This window comes from Aquarana catesbeiana, linkage group LG08 (genome assembly GCF_042186555.1).
Source record: "Aquarana catesbeiana isolate 2022-GZ linkage group LG08, ASM4218655v1, whole genome shotgun sequence".
Taxonomy (NCBI): domain Eukaryota; kingdom Metazoa; phylum Chordata; class Amphibia; order Anura; family Ranidae; genus Aquarana; species Aquarana catesbeiana.
Window position 1 is genome coordinate 283224803 of NC_133331.1, and position 12926 is coordinate 283237728.

The window sequence follows — 12926 nt, forward strand, 5'->3', positions numbered from 1 at the left end:
CAGTTAAAGGGACGCAGTGCCGAATCGCAAAAAGTGCTCTGGTCTTAGGCCTGAAGTGGTTAAAGGGTGTATGTTTTTTTTTTTTTCTCTAATTTAGAAATCTTTAGTAAATTTAGTTCAGTGTTTTTTGTAATTGTGTTTCTTCCCTAATTTTGTTGATGTTTGTCATTTGTGCAAAGTTTTTAACTAGTTCCTGCCCACGCTATAGCCAAAAGACGGCTACAGTGGGACTGTCCAGTTCTGGTAAGATGTGCAATAGATGTCCTCCCATGTGCACGTCTCCCGTATGCCCCCTGGGGTGTGCACGGGGCGCGCTCTGTGACTGCTGTGTCCTTTGCACACAACTGATCACAGATTGAGGTAAAGAGACAATCACAGCGGCCCTTTACCATGTGATCGGCTGTGTCCAATCAGACTTGTGGGTTATTGGCATTTCTTTACTCACATGCTGTCTCTTTGTGCGGAAACGATAACCGGCAAGCCTGTCAGGGTACAGTGAGTACATTGTTTACACTGATAATCAGTGCAGCTCATCAGTGCCCATCAGTACCATCTATCAGTGCCCATCAGTGCAGCCTCGTTATTAGTGCCCATCAGTGACATCTCATCAGTGCAGCCTCACCAATGTCCATCAGTGCCTACTCATCAGTGCAGCTTATTAGTGTTGCCTCATCAGTGACCATCAGTGCAGCCTCGTCAATAGTTCCCATCATTACCCATCAGTGACACCTCATCAGTGCTCATCAGTGCAGCCTCATCAGTGCCCATCAGTGCAGCCTCGTCAGTGCCTACTCATCAGTGACCATCAGTGCTGCCTTGTCATTAGTGCCCATCATTACCAATTAGTGACACCCCATCCGTGCTCATCAGTCAGTGCAGCCCCACCAGTGTCCATCAGTGCAGCCTCATCAGTGCCCATCAGTGCAGCCTCATCAACGCCCATCAGTGAAGAAGAAAAATTACTTTTTTGCAAAACTTTATAACAAAAACAAAGATAATTTAGTTTTTTTATTCAAGATTTTGGGTATTTTTAAAAATGTATTTAGCAAAAAAAAAAAAAACAGTGGTGATTAAATACCACCAAAAGAAAGCTCTATCTGTCTCAGTCAAAACATGACAGCACTGAAAGCTGATAATTGGCCTAGGCAGGAAAGGGGAGAAAGTACCCAATATTGAAGTGGTTATTTTCTTTCTTTTTTTTCTTTTACAGAGGGTTTTTCAATCAATAACATAGGTGACTCCTCCCATAAGGTCTTGGCTCAAGCTGATCTGCATAAAGTAATATGATTACTGCAGTGTTGCCTGTTTAGCTAACCCACAGTTTTCTGGGGATCCTTTGTCATCTACTATTTTTATGTATTTGTAAAACAAAGATAGTATACAAAATTGTATATATATAAAAAAAAAAACTATATAGAAAAATCCAACGAGCCAAAATCATTGCATTTCTCCTTTAAAAAAACACAAAGGTGTTCATTTAGGACTATAACTGTATTAAATGATTTCATCATAGGAAATGTTTTGCCCAGACAACAAGTTTTGCAGTGTGTCAAAAAATGAATACAGCATTTCCTTCTGTGCTTGGTGTGGTTTAAAATGCTATAGAGGAAGGCATGGGGACTGGCAAGATCATCAGATGTTTAATGCTATCAGGTTGAATAGTTGCCCAGTGGCTGAACAAGAAGATAAACAACAAAGAAAATAAATCATGCATGGCCTGCCTAGAGCTCCATCTGCTGGTTCAAGAGAATACAAAATATTTATAAGCATTAGTTCATATCGACCTGACAAAAGAAATGTTTCTCGATATTTTATTTTTTTTCCCGTCCTGACCATAATAAATAAAAGGAAGATTATGTACAAAACAAGTATACATTTCCTTTAAGATATCATTTCTGGAAAAAAAGACCAGACATAGATCATCTATGTAGATTTTCACTTGAATGAACTTTCTGATGTGCAGCTAAAATCCATCCTGCGCGAAAGCGCTTTCCACATTCCGGACAAGGAAAAGCCCCCACCGCCGTGTGAGTGATCTTATGTTTATCCAGGCTGGATCTGTACGGAAAACTCTTCCCGCATTCAGCGCAAAAAAACGGCTTCTCCCCCGAGTGACTTCTGTAGTGTATGATGAGATATTTTTCATGTGTAAAGCGTTTCCCACACTCAGGACATGAATACGGCTTCTCCTCTTTGTAGCATACTGGCTGAAGAGTTGGAGTCATGGCTTTTTCTTTGGCCACGTAGGCTGTGATGTCCTCATCTACAATTTCACTGTCTGGATATTTTTCGGCGTTGTACCATCTGTATCGTCCATCTGCAGTAACAAGTGTAAATGAAACAGTTAGATATGATTAAATTAAAGTGGAACAAAACTTTCCTTTCATTTTCAGTAGGATGCACCGATACCGATATTGGTACCGATACCAAGCATTTATGTGAGTATCAGTACTAGCCCAAATGTTCCTGATACTTCAACCGATACTCTGAGGTACGATTTGCGGCAAAACAAACTAAATGGGCCCAAATCACACTGCAAAGAACTGCATGAAATTTTAACAGGAATGCAGTGCGATTCCCGTCCTAAACACATGCGATTTACTCCACCGCTCCTGTGTGTGCGTGTGTAGAAAGTGAAAAGTGCCATCTAATGGGGAGTTTAAAAAAATGATAGAACTCACAGTACATATCTGGCCGCATGCAAAATATTCTACATACAGTATCTCACAAAAGTGAGTACACCGCTGACATTTTTATAAATATTTTATTCTATCTTTTCATGTGACAACACTGAAGAAATGACGCTTTGCTACAATGTAAAGTAGTGAGCGTACAGCTTGTATAGGGCCCCTTTCACACTGTCAGAACATTCAGGTCCGCCTGTCAGTTTTCTCGGAGGACCTGAACGGGCGTTCCATGTTAGTCTATGGAGCGACAGATGTCAGCGGTGACATGTCCGCTGACATCCGACCCGGTCCAATCCGCTAAAATCAGACGGATTCTGTCCGTTTTTGTCCGATCTCTCTATAGCAACCAGCGGCACTCGACAAGCCCCTCCCCGCTCAGTGAGCAGAGAGGGACCTGTTATCCGCCGGCTCAGCGGAGATCAACGGAGAGATCTCCCGCTGAGCTGGAGGACAGAGACGAACTCCGTGGCAGCGGATCCGCCTCGTGGGAATGAAGCCTTACAGTGTAAATTTGCTGTCCCTTCAAAATAACTCGACACACAGCCATTAATGTCTAAACTGCTGGCAACAAAAGTGAGTACACCCCCTAAGTGAAAATGTCCAAATTGGGCCCAAAGTGTCAACATTTTGTGTGGCCACCATCAGGAGCATACCTAGTGCATTTGGCACCCGAGGCGGATCCTATATCTGGCACCCCCACCTTAAAATGTAAAAACACCCCAAAGTGCCCCCTGCATACCTCTGCATCCTTAAATATCTCTTTGTCACTACTGTGTACGTTACACAGCACCTCTGGACCCCTTTACATTACACAGCCATTGTACCTCTAGACCCCTTTACATTACACAGCACCCTGCACCTCTGGACCCCTTTACGTTACACATCACCCTGCACCTCAGGACCCCTTTACATTACACAGCACCCTGCACCTCTGGATCCCTTTACATTACACAGCACCCTGCACCTCTGGATCCCTTTACATTACACAGCACCCTGCACCTCTGGACCTCTTTAAATTACACAGCACCCTGCACCTCTGGACCCTTTACATTACACAGCCCCCCACATCTCTGGATGCCTGTATGTTACACAGACCCCCTACAGTGCAGACCCCCCCCATTCAGTACACACCCCCTACAGTGCAGACCCCCTCCTACAGTACAGACCTCCCCTACAATACAGACCCACCTACAATACAGACCCCCCTACAATACGGACCCCCCTACAGTGCAGACCCCCCTATAGTGCAGACCCCCCTACAATACAGCCCCCCCTACAGTACAGACCCCCCTACAGTACAGAACCTCCTCTACAATACAGACCCCCCCTAAAGTGCAGACCCCCCCTACAATACAGATCCCCCTACAGCGCAGAACCCCCCTACAATGCAGACCCCCCCTACAATGCAGACCCCCCCTACAATGCAGAACCCCCTATAGTGCAGACCCCCCCTACAATGTAGACCCCCCTACAGTGCAGACCCCCCCTACAATACAGAACCCCCCTACAGTATAGACCCCCCAACAAAACAGACCGCCCCTACAGTGCAGACCCCGCTCTTCAGACTCATAATGTACCTCGGGCCTCGGCTCAGATGATCAGCGCGGGACATTATGCACAGCACGTGTAGACTACACGGAGGAGGGGGAGGCAGCGCCAGCGGCTTCACTCTGCTCGGCTGTGTGAGACAGCCGAGACAGATCAGGGCCACGGCACAGCCACGAGAGAAGGGGATCATTGCGGGTCCCAGGTGCGCCGACGGGTGTCACACGGGTGTCACTCAGGTGCGGCGAACACCCCCCCATTTGCAAAGCCACTACAGGCTCTCCATGTGTGTACTGTGTTCTCACCTGCTGCTGCCTGTCACCGTGCCGAGCCACTGTGCTGCTTAAAGCCGCCCGCTGTCTCCGCTTCAGTTGCAGAGGGAGGGCGCCGGCACCCCCCAAGTGAGTGGCACCCTTGGCGGCCTGCCCCCCCGCCCCCCACATAGTATGCCACTGGCCACCATAATTTTCCAGCACTGCCTTAACCCTCTTGGGCATGGAGTTCACCAGAGCTTCACAGGTTGCCACTGGAGTCCTCTTCCACTCCTCCATGACGACATCACAGCTGGTGGATGTTAGAGACCTTGCGCTCCTCCACCTTCCATTTGAGGATGCCCCACAGATGCTCAATAGGGTTTAGGTCTGGAGACATGCTTGGTCAGTCCATCACCTTTACCCTCAGCTTCTTTAGCAAGGCAGTGGTCATCTTGGAGGTGTGTTTGGGGTCACTATCATGTTAGAATACTGCCCTGCGGCCCAGTCTCCGAAGGAAGGGGATCATGCTCTGCTTCAGTATGTCACGGTACATGTTGGCATTCATGGTTCCCTCAATGAACTGTAGCTCCCCAGTGCCGGCAGCACTCATGCAGCCCCAGACCATGACACTCCCACCACCAGGCTTGACTGTAGGCAACACACACTTATCTTTGTACTCCTCACCTGGTTGCCGCCACACACACTGACATTATCTGAACCCAATAAGTTTATCTTGGTCTCATCAGACCACAGGACATGGTTCCAGTAATCTGTGTCCTTAGTCGGCTTGTCTTCAGCAAACTGTTTGCAGGCTTTCTTGTGCATCATCTTTAGAAGAGGCTTCCTTCTGGGATGACAGCCATGCAGACCAATTTGATGAAGTGTGCGGCATATGATCTGAGCACTGACAGGCTGACCCCCCACCCCTTCAACCTCTGCAGCAATGCTGGCAGCACTCATACATCTATTTCCCAAAGACAACCTCTGGATATGACGCTGAGCACGTGCACTCAACTTCTTTGGTCGACCATGGTGAGGCCTGTTCTGAGTGGAACTTGTCCTGTTAAGCCACTGTATGGTCTTGGCCACCGTGCTGCAGCTCAGTTTCAGGGTCTTGGCAATCTTCTTATAGCCTAGGCCATCTTTATGTAGAGCACAAATTCTTTTTTTCAGATCCTCAGAGAGTTCTTTGCCATGAGGTGCCATGTTGAACTTCCAGTGACCAGTATGAGAGAGTGAGAGCGATAACACCAAATTTAACACACCTCCTCCCCATTCACACCTGAGACCTTGTAACACTAACAAGTTGCCAGTGGTTTAGAGTTTAGTTATTTCGAGGGGATTGCAAATTTACACTTTTATACAAGCTGTACACTCTCTACTTTACATTGTAGCAAAGTGTCATTTCTTCAGTGTTGTCACATGAAAAGATAGAATAAAATAATAAAATATTTACAAAAATGTGATATAATGTATGTATATATATATATATATATATATATATATATATATATATATATATATATATATATATATATATATATATACACTGCTCAAAAAAATGGAAGGAACACTTTCTAATCAGAGTATAGCATCAAGTAAATAAAACTCCTGGGATATTGATCTGGTCAGTTAAGTGGCAGAGGGGGTTGTTAATCAGTTTCAGCTGCTTTAGCATTAATGAAACTAACAACAGGTGCACTAGATGGGCAACAATGAGACGACCTCCAAAACAGGAATGGTTTTACAGGTGGAGGCCACTGACATTTTTTTCCCTACTCATCTTTTTTGACTATTTTTCACTAGTTTCTATTTCGTTAGGGTCAGTGTCACTACTGGTGGCATGAGGCGACACCTGGACCCTATAGAGGTTGCACAGGCAGTCCAACCCCTCCAGGAGGGCACATCCATATGTGCCATTGCCAGAAGATTGGCTATGTCTCCCAGCACAGTCTCAAGAGCATGGAGGAGATTCCAGGAGACAGACAGTTACTCTAGGAAAGCTTGACTGGGACATAGAAGGTCCTTAACCCATCAGCAGGACCAGTATCTGCTCCTTTGTGCACGGAGGAACAGGATGAGCACTGCCAGAGCCCCACAAAATGACCTCCATCAGGCCACTGGTGTGAAAGTCTCTGACCAAACAATCAGAAACAGACTTCATGAGGGCGGTCAATATCCTCTAGTGGGCCCTGTGCTCGCTGCTTGGCACCATGGAGCTTTATTGGCATTTGCCATTGAACACCAGAATTGGCAGGTCCACCAATGTGCTTTTCACAGATGAAAGCAGGTTCACCATGAGCACATGTGACAGATGTGAAAGGGTCTTAAGAAGCCATGGAAAACATTATGCTGCCTGTAACATTGTTCAGCATGACCGGTTTGGTTGTGGGTCAGTGATGATCTGGGGAGGCATAGCCATGGAGGGACACACAGACCTCTGCAGGTTAGACAATGGCACCCTGACTGCCATTAGGTATCAGGATGAGATCCTTGGACCCATTGTCAGACCCTACGCTGGTGCAGTGGGTTCTGTGTTCCTCCTGATGTACGGCAATGCCCGGTCTCCTGTGGCGAGAGTATGCAGTAAGCAGTTCCTGGAGGATGAAGGAAATGATGCTACTGAATGGCCCTCGCGCTCGCCTGACCTAAATCCAATAGAACACCTCTGGGACATTATGTTTTGGTCCATCCGACACCGCCAGGTTGCACCTCAGTCTGTTCAGGAGCTCAGTGATGCCCTGGTCCAGATCTGAGAGGATAAAAACCCAAGGACACCATCCGCCATCTCATTAGGAGCATGCCCCGACGTTGTCAGGCATGCATACAAGCACATGGGGCCATACAAACTACTGAGTACCATTTTGAGTTTCTGCAATAAAGTTTCAGCAAAATGGACCAGCCTGCTGCATCATTTTTTCACTTTGATTTTTGGGGTGTCTTTGAATTCAACCCTCTGTAGATTGATTATTTTAATTTCCATCAAAAATTGTGGCATCCTTTCCTTCCTAACACATTACCCATTCCATATCAGTATAGATATCCAGCACAATATTTTTCCCCATTGTGATCTGATGTGTTTTCAAAGTGTTCCTTTCATTTTTTTAAGCAGTGTATATACAGTATATATCAAAACGCAGCACAGGTGCTGCAGATGTGATGAGTTATGACACCAGCCATTTGATGGTTTGACAGTTTGGTTGAGAGCTCAACCAATGTGACAGTTACATTCCAGGCATGTGCTGGGAATATAATTTTTTTTTAAACTGTTAAATTGATTGATTTAGTTCCGCTTTATGACACCAGCCATCTGATAGTTTGGTTAAGAGAACAAGCAAATGTAACTATTTTTAAAATTGTTAAATCAATGGGTTCATTTCTGCTTTAAAGCGGAGCTAAACCCATTGATTTAACAGTTTCAAAAAACAGCTACATACTTGGCATGTGACGGGAATGTAACTGTCACATTGGTTGTGCTTTCAACTGTCAAACCATCCAATAGCTGGTGTCATAACTGATCACATGTTCAACATCATGTGATCAGATCAAACAGAGGCCAAGATGGCAGCTTCCTTGGCTGAAAATTAAAAGAGGGTTTTGTTCCGCTTTAAGTTTTTTTTTGACAAAGAGATCAAAACAATTGTGGTTAAAATTAGATAATAATATTTTTTTTTTTGTTGTATTTACTGTTTATTACTCACCCATGCCAATCTCTAAAATTTTCATTTTGGACTTTACACGTCTTTCTTCATTGTCAGCTTTAACATTTCTCTGAGTGGCTTTGGTGTTTCCGGGGTCTGTAAGAAAAAAAAAAAAAGGAGAGTGACACCCCCTGTCCTGACTGGAAACCCACACAAAAAAGATTAGGGTAGCAGCTTCAGGCTTCTGTATATCAAAATCAGGTGACTCCCGCTGAGGGTTCAGACTAGGGTAGAGCCCATCTTGGCTCAGTAGATGCAGATATGAGGAAGAAATACCCCAGGTGCCACACTTCCAGCGAGACCCAGCATTCTCTGTAGTAAAAGCACTCTCAGCCTGGGCTCCAGCCAAGCCACACCCCATCGCATTTCACCCCCCTCAGGACCTCCATGACTAAGCCATGTGGGCAGGGTCAAACGTGTCAGGTGCGTGGCCTGGACCAAACCCAGGCTAAGGCTACAATTACTATGTAGACTGCAGGGTCTTATTGGATGTGCGTCACCTGGGGTATTGCTTTCTTATACCTACTTGTACTGAGATGTATGAGAGACCCCAGAGAGTGTGTGTGGGGGGAGACTGGTCACGTCTCTTGACTGGTAACACACAATGACATGATGTGTGGAGGAGAGCCGGAGTCTAATAGAGGCTGATGTCTCCTGACTCCCCCACTGGACACATACTATCTCCCCATTACTGTCTACTGACAGAGGAGGGGGGAGAAGAAGAGATTGTTGTAGTGACTGGACAAGGAGAATCTGGGACTCTTCTCTGGATTTAGTGTTTATTACTCACCTGTGCTGATCTCTATAGGAACTTCCTCCTCATTATATAACTTTTCACTCTTTGGAGATGTCTCTTTAGCTTCGTTTTTCACATCAGTTGTAATATGCTTCAATCTTTTATACTGAATAATACAAAAAATAGAATGGCACATTGTATTATCTGAGAATAAACTAAACAATATAACAGACTGGCTAAGACCCTGAAAACATTATATAGAAAATATACAATGTAACTTGCTATAAGAACCTCAGTTTCTCCTACCTGATAACAGCGTAGGATCTTGTGATGTTCCTGTGTGGAGTCCCGGGAATACAGAGGACGGGGACATCTCTCTGGTGGATTCCCATTACCGGATCCATCTGTAGGAAACACATACACTGACTGAATACATTGTTTCTATGTCTTTATATCAGAGGATGTGTGTATCTAGGTGGATCCTCAATACTCTTCTCTCCTTTACAAGAAATTAAAGTCTTCTCTTACCCGGTGATGTGTTGGGTGGCTGGCTGTTCATCACGATGCCTTGTAGAGATACTTGTGTTCTTCTAAATGCTCTCTTCACCAAACTCGGAATAAAAGGATAATACATTTCATTGTTATAAATTAAAAGTTTACTTTGCTGTGCACCTTGCAAAAACACTATCCAGCCCAGAATTCCTGTACAGCAATGCTCTGGAAGAAACCAAGCTCCCTACCCTTACACATAGTGAGAGGTCCTTGTGTTTTTCAACATGCCCTTTAGTAGGCACCTGAGTATGTCCCAGTTCCTTGCCTAACCAAACCAAACCAAATCATTAATCTAAGGATCTTGAAAATATCATCTACCACAGTAGATTCCAAACTGCCAGATGTGACCCTTTGCTTGCCTTTATCCGGCCCTTGAGGCATTATTCTTGCCAATGACACCAACAATAGGGCACCATTTCTCCCACTGACACCAACCATTGGGTGCTACTCCTCCTACTGACACTAACCATTGGGTACTATTCCTCCCAATGACACCAACAATTGGGCACTATTCTTCCCATTGGCACCAACAAATAACAACTATTCCTCACACTGACACCAATGATGGGGCACTCTTCATCCTACTGACACTAATAAGGGGCACTATTCCTCCCACTGACACCAACAAGGGGGTACTAATACTAACCCTAATACCAAAGTTGGAGCATTGCTTACTCCCACTGGGCATAGTATAGCCCCGCTAAAGTCTGAACAACAATAAACTGGCCCTATGTTTACAAAGTGTGGAGGCCCCTGATCCATCACATGAGTTAAGGAGCAGCAATCACAGAGAAAAGGAGAAAGGGCCAGAAGTTAGTAGGAGTCTATGGCAGGCCATAGATGGCAAGATCTTCTTTCCAGGAAATTAAATCGCTCAATTTCCACATCAACGCAGTCAGTGTTGAAGGAGAAATCCCTCCCGTGGAGCTATTGTGTTTTCCCAGTAGGGTGGGGTGGGGGCACAGGGAGCCGTCCCTGCCGGGAGAACACTGCTAGCGGTCTAAGAAACGATAAGCGAGCCATTACGGCTTATGAAAGCATCTGATAAAACTGATCTTGGTTTGATCAGATGCTGTTAAGGACAGAAGAGAGATCTGAGATCTATTAAAATCCAAATGTCTCAGTAAAGAGGACCTGTCACAGCCCATGCTATCACAAGGGATGTCTATTTTTTCCCAAAAAAATTGCGTTTGAAAAAAAAACGCTGTGCAAACTTGGTGTGAATAATAATAAAAAATTACAACTCCCACTATTTTATTCTCCAGGGGCTTTTGCTTAAAATATATGCACAATATATATATATATATATATATATATATATATATATATATATATATATATATATATATATATATAAAACCAAAAGTATTGGGATGCCTGCCTTTACACGCACTTGAACTTTAATGGGACCCCAGTCTCCCATAGGGTTCAATATTGAGTTTGCACCTTTTACAGCTATAACAGCTTCAACTCTTCTGGGAAGGCCATCCACAAGGTTTAGGAGTGTGTCTATGGGAATGTTTGACCATTCTTCCAGAAGCGCATTTGTGAGGTCAGACACTGATGTTGGACGAGAAGTCCTGGATTGCAGTCTCCACTCTAATTGATCCCAAAGGTGTTCTATTGGGTTGAGGTCAGAACTCTGTGCAAGCCAGTCAAGTCCCCCCACCCCAAACTTGCCAATTCATGTCTTTATGGCCCTTGCTTTGTGCACTGGTGCGCAGTCATGTTGGAACAAGAAGGGGCCATCCCCAAACTGTTCTCACAAAGTTGGGAGCATGAAATTGTCCAAAATGTCTTGGACCTTGCTTTGTGCACTGGTCCAAATCCTATTGTGGAGGGGGAATTATGGTGTGGGGTTGTTTTTCAGGGGTTGGGCTTGGCCCCTTAGTTCCAGTGAAGGGAACTCTATAGGCATCAGCATACCAAGACATTTTGGACAATTTCATGCTCTCAACTTTGTGGGAACAGTTTGGGGATGACCCCTTCCTGTTCCAACATGACTGCGCACCAGTGCACAAAGCAAGGTCCATAAAGACATGGATGAGCGAGTTTGGGGTGAAGAACTTGACTGGCCTCAACCCGATAGAACACCTTTGGGATGAATTTGTGTGGAGACTGTGAGCTAGGCCTTCTCTGTCCAACATCAGTGCCTGACCTCACAAATTCGCTCCTGGAAGAATGGTCAAACATTCCCATAGACACACTCCTAAACCTTGTGGACAGCCTTACCAAAAGACTTGAAGCTGCAAATAGTGGGCAAACCCAATATTGAACCCTACGGACTAAGACTGGGATGACAATAAAGTTCATGTGCGTGTAAAGGCTGGTGTCCCAATGCTTTTGGTTATATATATATATCTATATATATATATCTATCTATCTATATAGATATATAGATATATATCTATATAGATATATATAGATATATATATATATATATATATATATATATATATATATATATATATATATATATATATATATCTATATATATAGATATATATATATAGATATATATCTATATATATAGATATATATCTATAGATATATCTATATATATATATCTATATATATATATAGATATATATATATATAATGTTTGGAGGTTCTAAGAAAAAAAATACAGATTTTTATACATGTATGTGAGAAGTGTCAGAATAGGCTTGGAAGGGAACTGGAACACGGTGGCTCTTAGAAGAAACAATTATCCATCAACCTGAATATTTTTGGCTGACAAATATTTCCCCGTAGAAAGGTTGTCATAAGAGGTGTCTTCCTGCTCTCCATTTATAATCATAAACATGTACACCTCACAGGCCATCCGGGTGTGCGTGTTTATGCCACGATCTTTATAAAAAATACAGATGGCTGATAATTATTCGCGTATTGGATTACAACATCTCGGAGAATGCGCCCCCCCAGAGCCATCATCCCCAGCCTCAGCAAAGCCCCCCATCCAATGTTCTACACATCAGAGGACTTGCACGAAGATGTTGATTTGTGGGGGTGACACGATCCCCCCCATCCAGACCCCCTTCTCTCATAATAAGAAGACATCATTACCTCCTCCTCATTCAGCATCCATTCTCAGCTCTGCACACACACCAGGAAGGAGATGCTTCTATTTTTCTTCTGAGCTACAACAAAATGGCCACCGTCCTTCCTTCCCTGAGCCGTCCAGATGTGCCCGGTTGCTATGGTGATGTGCGTGTGCAGAGGAAAGGAAAATGTCAGGGAGGGAGGTCACCATCTTGTGGAGAAATAAGAAACTGACTAGGAATGTTTGCTGAAGGTACATTGGACATTTTTCCATCTCCCCTAAACGCGTTTCCTCCTGGCAGCAGCGTTTTGGCAGAAGACGCATTTAGGTGCGTAAAGGTGTGGGTGTTAATTTATTAAAATGTATTCTGCCCATTGAAGTGAATTAACACTAAAGCATTAAACGCTC

At 44.3% G+C, this 12926-nt stretch overlaps 1 protein-coding gene across 1 annotated transcript; it reads right to left on the reverse strand.

Moving 5' to 3' along the window:
• Nucleotides 1-1797: 1797 nt before the first annotated feature.
• Nucleotides 1798-12686, reverse strand: LOC141104639 (uncharacterized). The gene is made up of 6 exons (XM_073594299.1): nt 12542-12686; nt 9452-9534; nt 9230-9327; nt 8978-9089; nt 8188-8283; nt 1798-2317 (listed from the first exon to the last, which is right to left on the reverse strand). Exons 1-6 carry the CDS (start codon nt 12550-12552, stop codon nt 1920-1922), a joined length of 798 nt encoding a protein of 265 aa, XP_073450400.1. The 5' UTR covers nt 12553-12686; the 3' UTR covers nt 1798-1919.
• Between the last annotated feature and the right edge of the window lie 240 nt (nt 12687-12926).

Bases quoted from the DNA above. Each gene is read 5' to 3' on its own strand.
- LOC141104639 (XM_073594299.1), bottom strand. The intron at 9,328-9,451 runs GTAAGAGAAGAC...TGTTTCCTACAG, and splicing joins GCCACCCAACACATCACCGG to ATGGATCCGGTAATGGGAAT. The intron at 2,318-8,187 runs GTGAGTAATAAA...TTGTTACTGCAG, and splicing joins AATTTTAGAGATTGGCATGG to ATGGACGATACAGATGGTAC.